Here is a 19,482-nt window from a genome sequence, read left to right as displayed (position 1 = left end):
ATAGGTATAAGGAATTTGAGGCCAGGCGCAGTGGCTCACGCCTGTAATCCCAGCACTTTGGGAGACTGAGGTGGGCAGATCACTTGAGGTCATGAGTTTGAGACCAGCCTGGCCAACATGGAGAAACCCCCATCTCTACTAAAAATACAAAAATTAGCCAGGCATGGTGGCGTGCGCCTATAATCCCAGGAGGCTGAGGCAGGGGAATCACTTGAACCCAGGAGGTGGGGGTTGCAGTGAGCTGAGATTGCGCCACTGCACTCCATCCTGGGTGACAGAGCCAGACTCTGTCTCAAAAACAAAACAAAACAAAAAGATGTAAGGAATTTGAGGCCTTTCCTAGAGGCAGCAGCTGGAAGTGTAGGGATTGAAGGAACCCCTCATCTGACCAGCTGCTCAATTTTCTCACCTACACAATAAGACTGGTTCCTTAAGTACACAGCCACATGAAAAAAAGCAAAAACCAGGGCCAGGCGCAGCGGCTCACTCCTATATTCCAGCACTTTGGGAGGCTGATGCGGGAGGATCACTTGAGGCCCGGAGTTCAAGACCAGCCTGGCCAACATGACAAAAACCCGTCTCTACTAAAAATGCGAATATTTAGCCAGGAGTGGTGGTGGGTGCCTGTAGCCTTGGTTACTCTGGAGGATGAGGTACGAGAATCTCTTGAACCCTGGAGGCAGAAGTTGCAGTGAGCCGAGATTGCGCCACTGCACTTCAGCCTGAGCAACAGAGCGAGACTTCATCTCAAAAAGAAAAGAAAAAGAAAAAAAAAACAGACTTTTGGGTCAGGCCCTCCGGGAAGATGACTGCAGCACAAGGGGCCAAGGTTAAAGTGGATGGTGGTGAGTCAAAACTGAGCAAGAACAAGCTGAAGAGATACCTGAAAGCTAAGAAGAAAGTGGCAGAGAAGGCGGCCACGCAGTAAGAGCTCAGTGAGAAACAGCTAAGCCCGGGTCACTGCTGCTGCCACCAACCATACCACTGACAATGGTGTGGGTCCTGAGGAGGAGAGCCTGGACCCAAATCAGTGCTACAAAATCCACAGCCAAGGCCAGGCCCAGTGGTTCACACCTGTAATCCTAGCACTTTGGGAGGCTGAGGCAGGCAGATCACTTGAAGTCAGGGGTTCGAGGCCAGGCTGGCCAACATGCTGAAACCTCATCTCTACTAAAAATACAAAAATTAGCTGGGAATGGTGGCGCATGCCTGTAATTTCAGCTACTTGGGAGGCTGAGGCAGGAGAATCGCTTGAATCTGGGAGGTGGAGCTTGCAGTGAGCTGAGACTGCGCTACTGCACTCCAGCCTGGGCGACAGAGTGAGACTCTGTCTCAAAAAAAAAAAAAAAGATTTGCAGTCAGGTAGGTCAATGGGAAAGATCCATACCCCAACAAGATCCATGTAGACATCTCCCTCACTGACTTCATCCAAGAATACTGTCACCTACAAACTGGGGATCTCCAGACTGATATCACCTTAAAGGTGGCAGGTAGGATCCATGCCAAAAAAGCTTCTGGAGGAAAGCCGAACTTCTATGATTTTTTTTTTTTTTTGAGATGGAGTTTCACTCTTGTCGACCAGGCTGGAATGCAGTGGCACAATCTCAGCTCACTGCAACCTCCTCCTCCCTGGGTTTAAGCAATTCTCCTGCCTCAGCCTCCCTAATAGCTGGGATTACAGGCATGTGCCACCATGCCTGGCTCAATTTCCATTTTCAGGAGAAACGAAGTTTCCCTATATTGGTCAGGCTGATCTCAAACTCCCAACCTCAGGTGATCTGCCTGCCCTGGCCTCCCAAAGTGCTGGGATTACAGGCGTGAGACACAGTTCCCAGCCATGAACTTCTATGATCTTTGAGCAGAGGGGGTCAAGTTGTAAGTCATGGCCAAATTCAGGAATTATAAATCAGAAGAATAACTCATATTAATAACAAACTGTGTTGGGGAAAGATAATTGGAAATCAGGGGAATCCTGGGAAAAACAAAGAAGAGTGAGCAGAGCTTCATTCCCTATGAGATCACACTGCTGTGGCCTTGCTTGCATATGTTACCTCATCTTCACTTTGGTCTCAAAGACAAGGAAACAAGGTATGGTCAGAGATACTTGGACTTGATCCTGAATGACTTTGTGAGGCAGAAATTTATCATCCGCTGTAAGATCATCACATGTATAATAAGTTTCTTAGGCCAGGCGCAGTGGCTCACGCCTGTAATCCCAGCACTTTGAGAGGCCAAGGCAGGCAGATCACCTGAGGTCAGAAGTTCAAGACCAGTCTGGACAACATGGTGAAACCCCCACCTCTACTAAAAATACAAAAATTAGATAGGCATGGTGGCAGGCGCCCATAATCCTAGCTACTCAGGAGGCTGAAGCAGGAGAATTGCTTGAACCCAGGAGGTGGAGGTTGCAGTAAGCCAAGATTGTACCACTATACTCCAGCCAGAGCAGTAAGAGCAAAACTCCATCTCAAAAAAAAAAAAGTTTATTGGATGAGCTGGGATTCCTAGAGATTGAAATTCCCATGAATGAACATCATCCCAGGGGGAGCTATAACCAAGCCTTTCATCACTTATCACAACAAGCTGGACATGAACTGCTCCAGAACTCTACCATAAGATGCTAGTGGGTGGTGGCATTGACCAGGTTTATGAAATTGCATTCCAGTTCTGGAATGAAGGAATTGATTTGACGTAAAATCCTGAGTTCAGCACCCCTGGGTTCTGCATGGCCTATGCAGACTATGGTAATCTCATGTAAATCACAGGGAAGATGGTTCCAGGGATGGTGAAGCATAATACAGGTAGTTACAAGGTCACCTACTATCCAGATGTCCCAGAGGGATAAGCCTGCAATATTGACTTCACCCTACTCTTCCAGAGGATCAGCATGATAGAAGAGCTTGAGAAAGCCCTGGGGGTGAAGCTGCAGAAAGTAACCTGTTTGAAACGGAAGCAACTGGCAAAATTCTTGATGATATCTGTGTGCAAACGCTATTGCATGCCCTCCACCTAGGACCACAGCCAGGCTCCTTGACGAGCTTGTGGGTGAGTTCCTGGAAGTGATTTGCATCAATTCTACATTCATCTGTGATCACCCCCAGATAATGAGCCCTTTAGCTAAATGGCACCACTCTAAAGAAGGTCTGGCCCAGCGCTTTAAGCTATTTGTCGTAAAGAAAGCAATAAGCAATGCCTACACTGATCTAAATGATCCTATGCAGCAGCGGCAGCTTTTTGAAGAACAGGCCGCAGGTGATGATGAGGCCATGTTCATAGATGAAAACTTCTGTGCCGCCATGGAATACGGGCTGTCCCCCACAGCTGCCTGGGGCATGGGTATTGACCGGGTCACCATGTTTCTCACAGACTCCACCAGCAACTCAGAAGGCTGAGGCAGGAGGACCGCCTGAGCCCAGGAGTTTGAAGTTTCAGGGAACAACACAGTGAGACCCTGCCTCTAAAAGGAATTTTTTTTTTTTTTTAATTTTTAATTTTTTTTTTTTTTTTTTGAGACAGAGTCTCGCTCTGTCACCCAGGCTGGAGTGCAGTGGCCGGATCTCAGCTCACTGCAAGCTCTGCCTCCTGGGTTTATGCCATTCTCCTGCCTCAGCCTCCCGAGTAGCTGGGACTGCAGGCGCCCGCCACCTCGCCCGGCTAGTTTTTTGTATTTTTTTTTAGTAGAGACGGGGTTTCATGGGGTTAGCCAGGATGGTCTCGATCTCCTGACCTCGTGATCCGCCCGTCTCGGCCTCCCAAAGTGCTGGGATTACAGGCTTGAGCCACCGCGCCCGGCCAGGAATTTTTTTTTTTAAAGACAGAGTTTCGCTCTAGTTGCCCAGGATGGAGTGCAGTAGCACGATCTCAGCTCACTGCAACCTCCACTTCCTGGGTTCAAGCGATTCTCCTGCTGCAGCCTCCCAAGTAGCTGGGATTACAGGTGTGCACCACCACACCTGGCTAACTTTTGTATTTTTTGTAAAGACAGGGTTTCATCATGTTGCCTAGGCTGCTCTCTAACTCCTGAGCTCAAGCAATTGGCCTCCTAAAGTGCTGGGATTACAGGCATGAGCCACCATACCCAACCTTTTAAAAATTTTCTTTTCTCTTTTGTTTTCTTTCTTCCTTCCTTCTTTCCTTCCTTCTTTCCTCCTTTCCTTCTTTTCTTTCTCTTTTTCTTTTTCTTTCTCTTTCTTTTTTTTTTTTTTTTTTTGAGAGGGAGTCTTGCTCTGTCGCCCGGGCTGGAGTGCAGTGGCCGAATCTCAGCTCACTGCAAGCTCCGCCTCCCGGGTTTACGCCATTCTCCTGCCTCAGCCTCCCGAGTAGCTGGGACTACAGGCGCCCGCCACCTCGCCCGGCTAGTTTTTTGTATTTTTTAGTAGAGATGGGGTTTCACTGTGTTAGCCAGGATGGTCTCGATCTCCTGACCTCGTGATCCGCCCATCTCGGCCTCCCAAAGTGCTGGGATTACAGGCTTGAGCCACCGCGCCCGGCCTCATTTTTTATCTTACAAAAAATGTTTCAGAAAAGGTATTTTATTTATTTATTTATTTTTATTTATTTATTTTTTTGAGACGGAATCTCACTCTGTCGCCCAGGCTGGAGTGCAGTGGCACAATCTCGGCTCACTGCAAGCTTCACCTCCTGGGTTCACGCCATTCTCCTGCCTCAGCCTCCCGAGTAGCTGGGACTACAGGCGCCTGCCACCACGCCCGGCTAATTTTTTGTATTTTTAATACAGACAGGGTTTCACAGTGTTAGCCAGGATGGTCTCGATCTCCTGACCTCGTGATCTACCCACCTTGGCCTCCCAAAGTGCTGGGATTACAGGCGTGAGCCACCGCGCCCAGCCAGGTATTTTATTTTTAAGACAGGGTCTTGCTCTGCCCAGATGCTGGAATGCAGTGGAGCAACCATAGCTCACTGTAGCCTCTAACTCCTGAGCTCAAGCAATTCTCCCACCTCAGCCTCCTGAGTAGCTGGGACTACAGGCGTGTGCCACCATGCCCAGCTACTTTTTAAACAATTTTTAGAGAAGGGGTCTCACTATGTTTCCCAGGCTGGTCTTGAACTCCTGGCCTCAAGCAATCCTCATGCCTTGGCCTCCCAAAGTGCTAGGATTACAGGCATGAGCCACCACCTCCTGTCCCCTGAGGTTTTTTTTTTTTTTGAGATGGAGTCTTGCTCTGTCACCCAGGCTGGAGTCTAGTGGCACAATCTCGGCTCACTGCAAGCTCTGCCTCCCAGGTTCACGCCATTCTCCTGCCTCAGCCTCCCAAGTAGCTGGGACTACAGGCGCCTGACACTGTGCCCAGCTAATTTCCCTGAGATACTTTTGAAGGCCTTGCTGGATCCAGTTCTTGCACCCCAGGGCCCTCCAGTCCCCTCCCCACCCTCGGCTGATGGCACTACCTCAAGGACATGGGATAGCGTGCAACCTTGTGTCCCAGATCCTCAGTACTGCCTGAAATCAGGCAGAGCCCAGCTGCAAGAGGAACTCAATGGCACACATGGGACCGAAGTCATCAATCATCTCCATCAAAAAGCAACCCAGGACCAGGCGCGGTGGCTCAGTCCTGTAATCCCAGCACTTTGGGAGTCCAAGGCGGGTGGATCATCTGAGGCCAGGAGTTCACGGCCAATGTGGTGAAATTCCGTCTCTACTAAATATACAAAAATTAGCTGGGTATGGTGGTGCGTGCCTGTAGCTCCAGCTACTAGGGAGGTTGGGGTGGGAGGATTGCTTGAACCTGGGAGGCAGAGGTTGCAGTGAGCCAAGATGGCACCATTGCACTCCAGCCTGGGCAACAGAGCAAGACCCTGTCTCAAAAAAAAAGAAAAAGAAAAAAAGGCTGGGTGCAGTGTCTCATGCCTGTAATCCCAGCACTTTCGGAGGCCGAGGCTGGTGGGTCACTCGAGGTCAGGAGTTCCAGACCATCCAGCCTGATCAACATGGTGAAATCCCGTCTCTACTAAAAAATATATATATATAAATTAGCCAGGCATGGTGGTGCATGCCTGTAATCCCAGCTACTTGCGAGGCTGAGGCAGGAGAATCGCCTGAACCTGGGAAGTGGAGGTTGCAGTGAGCCGAGATCATGCCACTGCACTACAGCCTGGGCAACAAGAACAACAAGAACAAAACTCTGTCTCCAAAAAAAAAAAAAAAAAAAAAAAGCACCCCAGGAATGTTGAACAGAGAGGCTGGCAGGGTAGGGGTTGGTAGGGGTTGAGGAGAAGGTTCGAGATGCATTCAGGAGATTCAAGAGATAAAAGACGCATTTGGGGTTATTGCACTTCTCCTAGAAAGATAAACATTGACTGCCTTTTGAGGAAGAAAAATGTTATGTTAGCTATTTGCCATTTCGGGAAGGGTGGCTTCAGCTTGGTGATTGGAGGATGTTTGTCTACAGTGGCCAGGCTGTTTTCTGGCTTGGAAGACTATTGTTTCTTGGGAATTGTCTGTATCAGACATCATGGGAGCAGAGGGGCAACATCAAAGGGAAGCATGAGTCTCCAGGACCAGGGGGCTTGGATGCAGATGATCATCATCTGGGCACTGCTGGATACTGAGTAAGCCCCACCTGCACCCCACCCCTGCACTCTGAGCATGGGAGGCAGCCTGTGCACCTATAACTCAGCCTGACCTTTTCCTTCTCTGCAAACTCTTGAAATACACTGGAGATGAGTAGGGGCGGGTGAGCTGCACACCAGAATAAGTTTGGTCCTTGGAGCAAACTGTTTCTACCGCTGCCTCCTCTGCAGGTCTTGATCTATGCAAACACTGCATAGAAGAGGAAGTAGAGGGAAAAGCTGCTCACCTACCTACTCCTTCCTTGTAGTAAGATTTCCTATCCTGGCTTTGCCTCAACAGCCCTACCAGTTGGAGGCTGAGATTGCACCAAGGCCCTGTGGTGGGACGTAGCATCACTGATGTGGTGAGATTTTGGAGGACAGGAAGGTTAGTTCTATTTGCTGAGACTGGAGAGGCTGGTGGGAGCAGACTCTCCAGGAGTTGAAAGCCAAAGAAAGAAATTTGGTAGATTTCTGCAATGAGAAGCCACAGAAGAGCTTTAGGCAGGAGGATGCATTGGCTTTTGTTTTTGTTTTGTTAGAGATGAGGTCTCACTCTGTTGCCCAGGCTAGGGAGCAGTGGTGCAATCATAACTCACTGCAACCTTAAACTCCTGGGCTCAGGCGAACCTCCCACCTCAGCCTCCTAAGTACCTGGGACCACAGGCATGCACCACCTTTTTTTTTTCTTAGAGAGAGTTCTCACTATGTCGCCTAGACTGGTCTTAAACCTCTGGCTTCAAGAGATCCTCTTACCTCGACTCCCAAATTACTGGGATTAAAGGCATGAGCCACCATGTCCTACTAGATTTTGTTAAAAGAGGAATAGGCCAGGCATGGTGGCTCACATGAACACTCATGCCCCAGAGGTAAACAAGTGTTAGCCAACAAGGTGGTCTATCCTCCCCATAACCTCACCCAAAGCCATCTCTGTGCTCTCCCCCTTGCAGGGGAAATAGCACACACTAGTGAAGTCTTGTCTTAGGATCTGCCAATATCAGTGACACAGACCTGAGAATAGGAATAATTTGGGGTCAGAGGCTATAATCTAAGTTAGCTAGATGCTGGCAGTGGGCAGAATGGAAACGAGGCAGAGGCAGGGAAACTCAGGGCCTGACTCCAGAGCCGACCCTAAGTGTCACCGCTGATACCTCCTTACTATCTCCCACCAACCCTGCTTCAAAGCATCTCCAAATCCTGTGGGTTCAACCTCCAAACATCTCCCAGGTATGTGTCTTTCCTGTTCCCACTGCTTCTCCCCCGCACAGGCCCCTTCATTCCTTGTCCCCTCCTGATCTCCTGACCTCCAGCCCATTCCCTATAGAGAAACCATATCTATTTCTTTCATTTAAAAAAATTTGGCCGGGCGCGGTGGCTCAAACCTGTAATCCCAGCACTTTGGGAGGCCGAGACGGGCGGATCACGAGGTCAGGAGATCGAGACCATCCTGGCAAACACGGTGAAACCCCGTCTCTACTAAAAAAATACAAAAAACTAGCCGGGCGAGGTGGCGGGCGCCTGTAGTCCCAGCTACACGGGAGGCTGAGGCAGGAGAATGGCGTAAACCCGGGAGGCGGAGCTTGCAGTGAGCTGAGATCCGGCCACTGCGCTCCAGCCCCGGCGACAGAGCGAGACTCCGTCTCAAAAAAAAAAAAAAAAAAAAAAAAATTTGGGCTGGGCGCGGTGGTTCAAGCCTGTAATTCCAGCACTTTGGGAGGCCGAGACGGGCGGATCACGAGGTCAGAAGATCGAGACCATCCTGGCTAACACGGTGAAACCCCATCTCTACTAAAAAATACAAAAAACTAGCCGGGCGAGGTGGCGGGCGCCTGTACTCCCAGCTATTCGGGAGGCTGAGGCAGGAGAATGGCATAAACCTGGGAGGTGGAGGTTGCAGTGAGCTGAGATCTGGCCACTGCACTCCGGCCTGGGCGACAGAGCAAGACTTTGTCTCAGAAAAAAAAAAAAAAAAAAAGCCCGGGTGTGGTAGTTTACCCCAGTAATCCCAGCATTTTGGGAGGCTGAGGCAGACAGATTGCTTGAGACCAGGAGTTTGAGACCAGCCTGGGCAACATGGCAAAACCCCATCTCTACTAAACATACAAAATTTAGCCAGGCTTGGTGGCACATGTCTGTAGTCCCAGCTACTCGGGAGGTTAAAGCACAAGAACCGCTTGAACCCAGGAGGCAGAGATTGCAGTGAGCCGAGATTGTGCCACTACACTCTAGCCTGGGCAACAAAGTGAGACTCTTTTTTTTTTTTTTTTTTTTTGAGACGGAGTCTCGCTCTATCGCCCAGGCTGGAGTGCAGTGGCGCGATCTCGGCTCACTGCAAGCTCCGCCTCCCGGGTTCACGCCATTCTCCTGCCTCAGCCTCCCGAGTAGCTGGGACTACAGGCGCCCACAACCGCGCCCGGCTAATTTTTTGTATTTTTAGTAGAGACGGGGTTTCACCGTGGTCTCGATCTCCTGACCTTGTGATCCGCCCGCCTCGGCCTCCCAAAGTGCTGGGATTACAGGCTTGAGCCACCGCGCCCGGCCTTGTTTGTTTGTTTTGAGACAGAGTCTCACTTTGTTCCGTGGCTCACGCCTGTAATCCCAGCACTTTGGGAGGCCGAGGCGGGCGGATCACAAGGTCAGGAGATCGAGACCACAGTGAAACCCCGTCTCTACTAAAAATACAAAAAATTAGCCGGGCGCGGTGGCGGGCGCCTGTAGTCCCAGCTACTCAGGAGGCTGAGGCAGGAGAATGGCGGGAACCCGGGAGGCGGAGCTTGCAGTGAGCCGAGATCGCGCCACTGCACTCCAGCCTGGGCAACAGCGTGAGATTCCGTCTCAAAAACAAACAAACAAACAAACAAACAAACAATAAAAGGTCCCCTTCGGCAGCAGTAGACGTGAGAGTTAACCCACCTCGAGCACTTGGTCATCAATCTGCCTTCCTCCTGGACAGCAGACACTGGGCAACATCAAATGTGCAGTCCCTAAAATACATCAAAGCTAGGATCACTTCCCCTCCTGGGTAGCTTGGGACCTCCAATCCCTTTGGAAGAGCTGGCTTATTTTCTTTTTAGGAGGCCTTCTTGCATCTTTTTTTTTTTTTTTTTTTTTTTTTTTTTTGAGACGGAGTCTCGCTCTGTCGCCCAGGCTGGAGTGCAGTGGCTGGATCTCAGCTCACTGCAAGCTCCGCCTCCCGGGTTTACGCCATTCTCCTGCCTCAGCCTCCTCAGTAGCTGGGACTACAGGCGCCCGCCACCTCGCCTGGCTAGTTTTTTTGTATTTTTTTAGTAGAGAAGGGGTTTCACCGTGTTAGCCAGGATGGTCTCGATCTCCTGACCTCGTGATCCGCCCGTCTCGGCCTCCCAAAGTGCTGGGATTACAGGCTTGAGCCACCGCGCCCGGCCGCCTTCTTGCATCTCTAGTTGTCAGGTTTAGGTCACACTACCCATGCACTGATCGGCCCTGCCACGTAGGGGAGACTCCAAAGATGGAGCAGCTCCAGTGGGTGCCAAGGTTCAGAGCAGAGTCTTGAGAGCCTGAGGGGCAGGAGGAGGCAAAGGTCTCTGAGGACCAAGGGGTTTGGCCACAGTCCCTGAAGCTCTCAGGTGGTGGGGCTTCTGTGAGCAGGCACATCCCTTATGCATGTGTGATTGTGTGCTTGTGTGCTTGTGTGGTTGGGGGGTCCTTCCTGGAGGAGGCACCTAGGTTGAGGGCCCCAGGCTGGGAATGGGGTGGGGCCTGTTGTCAAGGAAGAGAACTCAGCCCTGGAGGTTTCCGTGAGCGCTCCAGTCACAGGAGCCACAAGATAAGAAGAGTGTGGCTGCAGAACCCAGGTGGCAGGCCTTTCCTCAGGCCCCTTACTCCTGACCTGGACGAGGCTGGGGCTTCCTCACAGAGGTAGGAGGTATCCTGGCCAGCAGTGCAGCCAGAAGCTCTAGGAGGAAGGTGCTGTGGTCGGGGACTCTGCTGCCCTAGATATGATTTCATTTCCTTCCATGCAGATGGCTGGGTGGGTTCCTGCTCTGTTGAGTGAATGTTCCCCGGCAGTGGCCAGATGCTTGCTCTGCCCTCATCCCTCCACTGGGGTCCTGGGGAGGTGTGGCAGATCCTTAGGAAGGAGCTCTTTCCTAAGGCTGATTGGAGAACGTGGGGTGGGGGGGGACAGAGGGGTGCTCCTGACAGGTCCTAGTAGCTGGGAGAGTCCCCAGGGTATAGACTTGAGGCCCTAGGTATAGACTTGAGGGCCTAAATTACGGGAGACAGAAGGCCAGGGCCAGGGGGCCCCTTCCTGAATCCAGTCCACAGGGTTAACCCCTCATTTCCAGAGCCTATCTCCTCCCCCACACCCACCCACACAACCCAGCACCAGGAAATCCAGAGCCCAGAGCACTGTGGTCACAGGGACACATGTGGCCCTGGGTGTGGCCGGGACATGTTGCAGGCGGCTGGGGACATGATGTGGTCCGCAGATCTCCCAGGGCAGGGCAGAGGGCCACTGTTTGGGAGAAGCACCCCAGGCCCTCTCTCTTAGAGAGGGGGCCTAGGGGCAGCAGAGGAGCCACCTGGGTCGGACCCCTGGGGACAGTGAGAGGGGTAACAGGGAGAGTGGAGGGGCCTGAGACAGGCCGCGAGTGGCTGCCCAGGACAGGGATCCGCCCAGCCAGCGGGAGCGCCCTTGGGGATGACGGCTGGAGGGCTGGGCGCCCCCTGGTGGCCACACTGTGCGGTGCCGCCGCCGCTCCCCGCACATCCTTCGCGGGGCCCTGTGACTTCGTTACCCTCCTCGTGAGGCCACTCCGCCGGGTGGCCTGAATCGAGGGTCAGGACTCCATCGTCGCGCTCTGCCCCTCGCCCGCCCCTCTCAGGCTCTCTGACCGCCACCCCTGCCCGCCTGCCCGGCCCTGCACAACATGCAGCCCGCGGGCCTTGAGGGTCCCGGCACGTTTGGTCGGTGGCCTCTGCTGAGTCCGCTGCTCCTGCTCCTGCTCCTGCTGCTGCTGCTCCAGCCTGTAACCTGCGTCTACACCACGCCGGGCGCCCCCAGAGCCCGCACCACGCTGGGCGCCTCCAGAGCCCACACCATGCCAGGCACCTACGCTCCCTCGACCACACTCGGTAGTCCCAGCACCCAGGGCCTGCGAGAGCAGGCACGGGCCCTGATGCGGGACTTCCCGCTAGTGGACGGGTGCGTAATTGCTGCAAGGGGGCTATGAGACTGAGCGCACTCCTGGGCAAGGGAGGGTCCCAGAGTATGCAGGGCTGTGGAGGAGGCTCCCTCACATCTCACCTGGATGCCCTCTCCCGTCATGCATGGATACTCTTTCCCCTCTGTCACCCCCTCTTGGGTGGGCACTCCTAGCCCGGGCCTCAGGGGGTCTCAGTATAGTCGTGTGACAATGTGGGATGGGGATCCCCAGATGTGTCCTTCCTGAACTGGAGGGCTAAGAGGCCCATCTGTCTGTTCTTCAACTGACCCTGCCTTGACATCCCTCCAGCCACAACGACCTGCCCCTGGTCCTGAGGCAGGTTTACCAGAAAGGGCTACCGGATGTTAACCTGCGCAATTTCAGCTATGGCCAGACCAGCCTGGACAGGCTTAGAGATGGCCTCGTGGGCGCCCAGGTACCACAGGGATACATGAGGTGCCACAGCATGGCTGCTGGGGTATGTTGGAGAGAGTGGGGACCCCAGAGATCACAAGTTAGTCACATGAGAACTCAGTTACCATAGTGACCCAAAAAGTGTCATGATATGGATGCTGGGGGCTGCAGAGGCTACAATGAACCAGCTTGGTGGCCAGGAAGACCCCGTGGAAGAAGCAGTGCATTACATGTGACCTCCTGGCCCACTGGGTGCTGTGTCAGCTGTGGAGGCTGTGAGCAGTCCAGGGTGCTCCAAAGCAGCCCCTGTCCAAGCCAACCCCTGGCTTTTCCCCCAGTTCTGGTCAGCCTACGTTCCCTGCCAGACCCAGGACCGGGATGCCCTGCGCCTCACCCTGGAGCAGATTGACCTCATTCGCCGCATGTGTGCCTCCTATTCTGAGCTGGAGCTTGTGACCTCGGCTAAAGGTAGGTGAGTTGATGGGAAGTGTTAGGAACTTGATTGAGCTACTCCAGACCTCGAGAGTAATCACCTGACCTACCTGCCCCCAGCTCTGAATGACACCCAGAAATTGGCCTGCCTCATCGGTGTGGAGGGTGGCCACTCGCTGGACAATAGCCTCTCCGTCTTACGTACCTTCTACATGCTGGGAGTGCGCTACCTGACGCTTACCCACACCTGCAACACGCCCTGGTGAGCCTAGCACAGATGGTGTGGGACTGCCGCGGCAGGGGCAGAGATGTGCCTGAGGTCACTGTGGTCCCAGAACAAGCTTTACCCATGGGGTCTGGCACTGACTCGAGTGGGGAGGGAAGCTGGGATTCTGGTTTTCAGAATATGACTGGACCCCTGGCCAGATGCGGTGGCTCACACCTGTAATCGCAACACTTTGGGAGGCTGAGGCGGACAGATGACTAAAGGCCAGGAGTTCGAGACTAGCCTGGCCAAAATGGTGAAACCCTGTCTTGACGGAAAATACAAAAATTAGCCATGCGTGGTGGTGCATGCCTGTAATCCCAGATACTTGGGAGGCTGAGGCACGAGAATCTCTTGAACCCAGGAGGTACAAGTTGCAGTGAGCCAAGATCGCACCACTGCACTCCTGCCTGGGAGACAGAGCAAGACTCTATCTCAAAAAAAAAAAAAAAAAAAAGAAAAAAAGAAAAGGGGAAAAAAAAAGAAAAAAAGACTGGACCCAGCAGGGCACTCCTGCTGCCAGGCATGGCCCATTTGCATGGCCCATTTTGGATCCCTGTTTTTGTTTCAGGGGGTTGCAGGGATGGAGGGTGGGTAGGTCCTCTAGGCTCTTGAGGCCACGGAACAGCTACCAGTTAGACTGCTTCCTGGCCACCTGCAGGGCAGAGAGCTCGGCTAAGGGAGTCCACTCCTTCTACAACAACATCAGCGGGCTGACTGGCTTTGGTGAGGTGAGGACCCTGGTTCACAACTCCACCCCACACAGATGTGCACACCCCAGCTGTTTCTTACAGATAAATGTACACACATGGGCATCCCTGATACCCTTCCCCCAACATGTCCCTGCAGAAGGTGGTGGCAGAAATGAACCGCCTGGGCATGATGGTAGACTTGTCCCACGTCTCAGATGCTGTGGCACGGCGGGCCCTGGAAGTATCACAGGCACCTGTGATCTTCTCCCACTCGGCTGCCCGGGGTGTATGCAACAGTGCTCGGAATGTTCCGGATGACATCCTGCAGCTTCTGGTGAGAAACTGCCCAGCACAGGAACCTCAAGCAAGAGGTTCAAACCAGGAGCCCTTTGGCCAGGCACGGTGGCTCACACCTATAATCCCAGCACTTTGGGAGGCAGAGGTGGGTGGATCACTTCAGGTCAGGAGTTCAAGACCAGCCTGGCCAACATGGGGAAACGCCATCTCTACTAAAAATACAAAAATTAGCCAGGTGTGGTGGCATATTCCTGTAATCCCGGCTACTTGGGAGGCTGAGGCAGGAGAATCTCTGGAACCTGGGAGGCGGAGGTTGCAGTGAGCCAAGATCACACCACAGCACTCCAGCCTGGGTGACAGAGTGGGACCCTGCCACGGAAAACAAAGACAAAAACAAAAAACAGGAGCCCTCAAACCTGAGGCCCTGCTCCCTCCACTTCCTGTAACTTCAGGCTGAACACCTTTTGCTCCACAACCCCACAGTCCACATCCAGGAGTGGGGGGTTCTAGATGATAAATATGTATATTCCTCTACTCCTCAAAGTAAGTGCCAAGACACCTGTGCCAGACCAGGGCCTAGACTCCGCCATTCACACAAAACCAGAGAGGTAAAATTTCCTCTGACTCCTGAAGCCAGGACTGAACACCCCCTCCAGGGATCCAGAGGGTGGCAGGGTGGGAATGCAGTTTGCTGAGGGGCCAGGCTGAGTGTCCACTTGCCCGCCCCTGCAGAAGAAGAACGGTGGCATCGTGATGGTGTCTCTGTCCATGGGAGTAATACAGTGCAACCCGTCAGCCAATGTGTCCACTGTGGCAGGTAACCCCTACTCCTGGGCTCTCTGAACAGTTCTGATTTGCACCTGAAGACTTGGGAGGGCCTCAGTACTGTCCCAGTGGTTTCACTGAAAAAAATGCAATGATAGACAGTACACAGCACCTTGGTCATGTGGAGCTGCAGCCACAGAGTCAATGCTGCAGTCCTGATGGGTATAAGGGAGGAAACTACACATAGAACCTGAGTGCTAACTGTCTGCGCCTCTGCAGGGGGTCACAAAAGCACCCTGCCTCAGCCTCTGGCCAAGAGACTGGAAGTCCCCTTAGGTCTCTGGGGTCTTTGTCGATTGTACTCTTTGTCCCTCTGTCATCTCCCACAACCACAGAAAAGAGTTCCTACCGGCCAGGCGCGGTGGCTCACGCCTGTAATCCCAGCACTTTGGGAGGCCGAGACGGGCGGATCATGAGGTCAGGAGATCGACACCATCCTGGCTAACATGGTGAAACCCTGTCTCTACTAAAAGTACAAAAAATTAGCCAGGCGTGGTGGCAGGCGCCTGTAGTCCCAGCTACTCAGGAGGCTGAGGCAGGAGAATGGCGTGAACCCAGGAGGCGGAGCTTGCAGTGAGCCGAGATTGTGCCACCGCACTCCAACCTGGGCAACAGAGCGAGACACTGTCTCAGAAAAAATAAAAAAGGAAAAGAAAAGAGTTCCTACCAGATTCTAAAGAGACTAGAGGCAGGTTTAATCCTAGGTGGGAAATGGCCCAGACAGGTGGCTCTGTGGATCCACTCCAAACCTGAAGTCCAGGCCAGAACCAGCTGAATCCATTCAGGTCGAACCTCAGGGTTCTCAGGTTGCCAAGCTATGTGGCAGGCCATGAAGGAATTAGCCTGCCTGGCCTACAGGCTGCAAAGAGACTCACTGCCGTCCAGCCCCAGTGGCACCCCTGCCCTGGAAGCCCTACGCAGCTGACTTTCCACCTGCCTCTTCCTCAGATCACTTCGACCACATCAAGGCAGTCATCGGATCCAAGTTCATTGGGATTGGCGGAGATTATGATGGGGCCGGCAAGTGAGTGCTTCCCTGTGGCTTGTCTGGAGCTAGCTGTACAGCGGTGGGGACTTCACAGTCACCATAGCCATCATGTCCTTTAGGCCTTGACTACCTGGCATCTCCCTACTCCCAGGATCAGTTCTTTGGGTTCTCCTGTTTGTCTTCATCCCAGTGACCCCACTTTGGACGTTATACTTGGCTAAACTACCAGACAGAGCTCATCCCCCAGCCCCAGTAGACCCACTCTCTCTGAACAGACCGTCAGCAAGGTCTGGTGTGTGCTGACCATCTTCTCTGCCCTGTGCACAGTGGCTGTGTTTGCAACCATTATTTTCTGAAGAAGCTCTTCCTCTCCTTCTCCTTTTCCTTCTCCTTCTCCTTCTCTTCCTCCTCCTCCTCCTTTTTCTTCTTCATCTCCTCCTCCTTCTTTCTTCTTCTCTTTCTTCTTTCTTCCTTTTCTTCTGTTTATTCTTCTTCTTTTCTTCTCAGGGTATTGCTCCGTTGGCCAGGCTGGGGTGCAGTGGCGCAATCTTGGCTCACTGCAGCCTTGACTTTCTGGGCTCAAGTGATCCTGCCATCTCAGCCTGCAAGTAGCTGTGGCTACAGGCATGTGCCATCATGCCCAGATAATTTTATTTTTTGCAGAGATGGGTTCTCACTATGTTGCCCAGGCTGGTCTTGAACTCCTGGACTCAAATGGTCCTCCTGCCTTGGCCTCCTAAAATGCTGGGATTACAGGCCTGAGACACCTCACTGGGCCTTTTCTTCTTCTTCTTCTTCTTTTTTTTTTTTTTTTGAGATGGAGTCTCACTCTGTTGCCCAGCCTGGAGTGCAGTGGCGCAGTCTCAGCTCACTGCAACCTCTGCTTCCTGGGTTCAAGCAAATCTCCTGCCTCAGCTTCCCAAGTAGTTGGGATTATAGGCGTGCACCACAATGCCCAGCTAATTTTCTTTCTTTCTTTCTTTGGAGACAGAGTCTCACTCTGTTGCCCAGGCTGGAGTGCAGTAGCATGATCTGGGCTCACTGTAAGCTCCGCCTCCCGGGTTCAGCCATTCTCCTGCCTTGGCCTCCAGAGTAGCTGGGACTACAGGCGCCCGCCACCACGCCCAGCTAATTTTTGTGTACTTTTAGTAGAGACGGGGTTTCACCATGTTAGCCAGGATGGTCTCGATCTCCTGACCTCGTGATCCTCCTGCCTCGGCCTCCCAAAGTGCTGCGATAACAGGCGTGAGTCACCATGCCTGGCCTCTTTTTTGTATTTTTAGTAGAGACAGGGTTTCACCATGTTGGCCAGGCTGGTCTCGAACTCCTGACCTCAAATGATCCACCCACTTATTCTCCCAAAGTGCTGGGATTACAGGTGTGAGTCACCACACCTGGCCATTTTCTTCTTTTTAACTCTGGTTGGTAGGGGGGATCATTTGCATTCAGTAAAAGGCATAGATCTTAATAGTATGATTCAATGAGTTTTGATAAATATTCAAGGAGGTTTTGAGGCCTCCTTCTGAAGGATGAAGAGCAGAGGAAGATTACCTACTCTCTCCAAGTCTCCACTTCCCATACCTGACTACGGCTGGGGTTTCATGGACCCTGGACTGTGGTTCTCAGTCAGGATCAGGGAATCAGGTCTGAAACCCACTGGCTCGTGGCCACATAGATTCCCTCAGGGGCTGGAGGACGTTTCCACATACCCGGTCCTGATAGAGGAGTTGCTGAGTCGTGGCTGGAGTAAGGAAGAGCTTCAGGGTGTCCTTCGCGGAAACCTGCTGCGGGTCTTCAGTCGAGTGGAAAAGGTACTCTGGGCTGGGCAAGAGAGTAGCCGAGGGGTCTGAGCAGGTGTGTGGAGGACAGCTGTGGAAGCTGAGCACCAACTGCCACCTCTAGGTACAGGAAGAAAATGAATGGCGAAGCCCGTTGGAAGACAAGTTCCCGGATGAGCAGCTGAGCAGTTCCTGCCGCTCCGACCTCTCACGTCTGCGTCAGAGACAGAGTCTGACTTCAGACCAGAAACTCACTGAGATTCCCACACACTGGACACCCAAGTTATCAGCCAAGTTGCCACTCTCAGAGTCCTCCCCCAACATGGCCCCAGTCTTCGCAGTTGTGGTCACCTTCCCAGTCCTTATTCTGTGGCTCTGATGACCCAGTTAGTCCTGCCAGATGTCACTGTAGCAAGCCACAGACACCCCACAAATTTCCCCTGTTGTGCAGGCACAAATATTTCCTGAAAATAAATGTTTTAGACATAGAACCAGACATGAGTTTCCTTCTCTGCAGTGGGGTCTGGTGGCATAGTCTCCCAATGCTGGTGGTTGGTAGGGGAATCCTTCATTTCAGCCACCAGTTGTTCAAGGAAAGACTGTTGGCAGGAGCCCGAGGTGACCCAGGTGGTTGGGCTCAGCACTGGACGAAAACAGTGGTGAATCCGGTGGCAGGAGGTAGACCCTATTCCGTATTCCTTCTGAGTAGCTCATCTCTTACTTTTTATTTTTACTTATTTATCTATTTATTTTTGAGGCAGAGTCTCACTTTGTCCCCCAGGCTGGAGTACAGTGCCACAATCATAGCTCATTGCAGCTTTGAACTCTTGGGCTCAAGTGATCCTCCTGCCTCAGCCTCTCAAGTAGCTGGGATTATAGGCATGCGCCACCACACTCAGCTAATTTATTTTATTTTATTTTTATTTTTACTTTCTGGATTTTTTTTTTTTTTTTTTTTTGAGACGGAGTCTTGCTCCGTCGCCCAGGCTGGAGTGCAGTGGCACAATCTTGGCTCACTGCAACTTCCACCTCCCGGCTTCAAGCAAGTCTCCTGTCTCAGCCTCCTGAGCAGCTGGGACTAGAGGCGCCACCACCATGCCCGGCTAATTTTTGTATTTTTAGTAGAGATGGGGTTTCACCTTGTTGATCAGGCTGGTCTCGAACTCCTGACCTCAGGTGATTCACCTGCCTCGGCCTCCCAAAGTGCTGGGGGATTACAGATGTGAGCCACCGTGCTTGGCTTTTTATTATTTTATTTTTTATTATTATTGTTTTGAGATGGAGTCTCGCTCTGTCGTCCAGGCTGGAATGCAGTAGCATGATCTCAGCGCACTGCAACCTCAGCCTCCCGGTTTTAAGCGATTCTCCAGCCTCAGATCCTGAGCAGCTAGGACTACTAGCACGCACCACCACGCCCAGCTGATTTTTCTTTTTTCGGTAGAGATGGAGTTTCACTATATTAGCCAGGCTGGTCTCAAACTCCTGACCTTGTGATCCACCCGCCTTGGCCTCCCAAAGTGTTTGGATTATAGGCGTGAGCCACCGCATCCGGCCAGCTTTCTTTTTTTCATCACTTCACTTAAAGGAAGATTTAAAAAATTTTTTTATAGAGACAGGGATCTCCCTATGTTGCCCAGGCTGGTCTCCAACTCCTAGACTCAAGCAATCCTCCCACCTTGGCCTCCCAAAGTGCCAGGATTACAGGAGTGAGCCACCATGCCCAGATGGAGTAGGGTAACTTTGATTTACCTAGTCAGCCATAAGCAAACATTTTAAACTGTGCTTATGTATTATTTTGATAACATTTAAAAAATTAATTGTAACTTCATGCCCTCTCCTTTCATGTGTCTAATGTAGGAAATAGGGAGTCCTCTGAACCTCTTCCAGTTCTGGGGGCTGCCCATTAAAATAATACTTTTTTTTTTTTTTTTTTCCTGAGACAGGGTCTCACTCTGTCACCGCTGGAGTGCAGTAGCACGATCATGCCTCACTGCAGCCTCAACCTCCTGGGCTCAAGTGATCCTCCCACCTCTGT

At 52.3% G+C, this 19,482-nt stretch overlaps 1 protein-coding gene and 1 pseudogene across 14 annotated transcripts; both read left to right on the top strand.

The window, feature by feature from the left end:
- The first annotated feature begins 805 nt into the window (after window positions 1-805).
- On the top strand, window positions 806-10,437 carry LOC100424608 (lysine--tRNA ligase-like; annotated as a pseudogene). The gene is made up of 6 exons (XR_013411052.1): window positions 806-1,066; window positions 1,363-1,562; window positions 1,863-2,191; window positions 2,496-3,372; window positions 7,784-7,812; window positions 10,360-10,437. The product of XR_013411052.1 is annotated as a lysine--tRNA ligase-like (transcript).
- DPEP2 (dipeptidase 2) lies at window positions 6,434-17,938 on the top strand. Of its 13 annotated transcripts, none has more exons than XM_077984391.1 (11): window positions 10,319-10,579; window positions 11,436-11,755; window positions 12,066-12,234; window positions 12,509-12,638; window positions 12,723-12,864; window positions 13,529-13,598; window positions 13,717-13,893; window positions 14,589-14,673; window positions 15,630-15,705; window positions 17,345-17,480; window positions 17,572-17,938. In XM_077984391.1, exons 2-11 carry the CDS (start codon window positions 11,481-11,483, stop codon window positions 17,824-17,826), a joined length of 1,515 nt encoding a protein of 504 aa, XP_077840517.1. In that variant the 5' UTR covers window positions 10,319-10,579; window positions 11,436-11,480; the 3' UTR covers window positions 17,827-17,938. The 13 variants fall into 13 exon arrangements, with proteins under 13 accessions (XP_077840526.1, XP_077840521.1, XP_077840517.1 ...); XM_001097323.5 differs by having other exon boundaries at window positions 10,322-10,467; window positions 12,066-12,192; XM_077984394.1 differs by having other exon boundaries at window positions 10,325-10,467; window positions 12,066-12,192; window positions 14,592-14,673.
- The last annotated feature ends 1,544 nt before the right edge of the window (window positions 17,939-19,482 follow it).

Source organism: Macaca mulatta, chromosome 20 (assembly GCF_049350105.2).
Source record: "Macaca mulatta isolate MMU2019108-1 chromosome 20, T2T-MMU8v2.0, whole genome shotgun sequence".
Lineage (NCBI taxonomy): Eukaryota > Metazoa > Chordata > Mammalia > Primates > Cercopithecidae > Macaca > Macaca mulatta.
The sequence above is the reverse complement of the archived record's forward strand: the minus strand, read 5'-3'. Positions and strand labels throughout refer to the sequence as shown.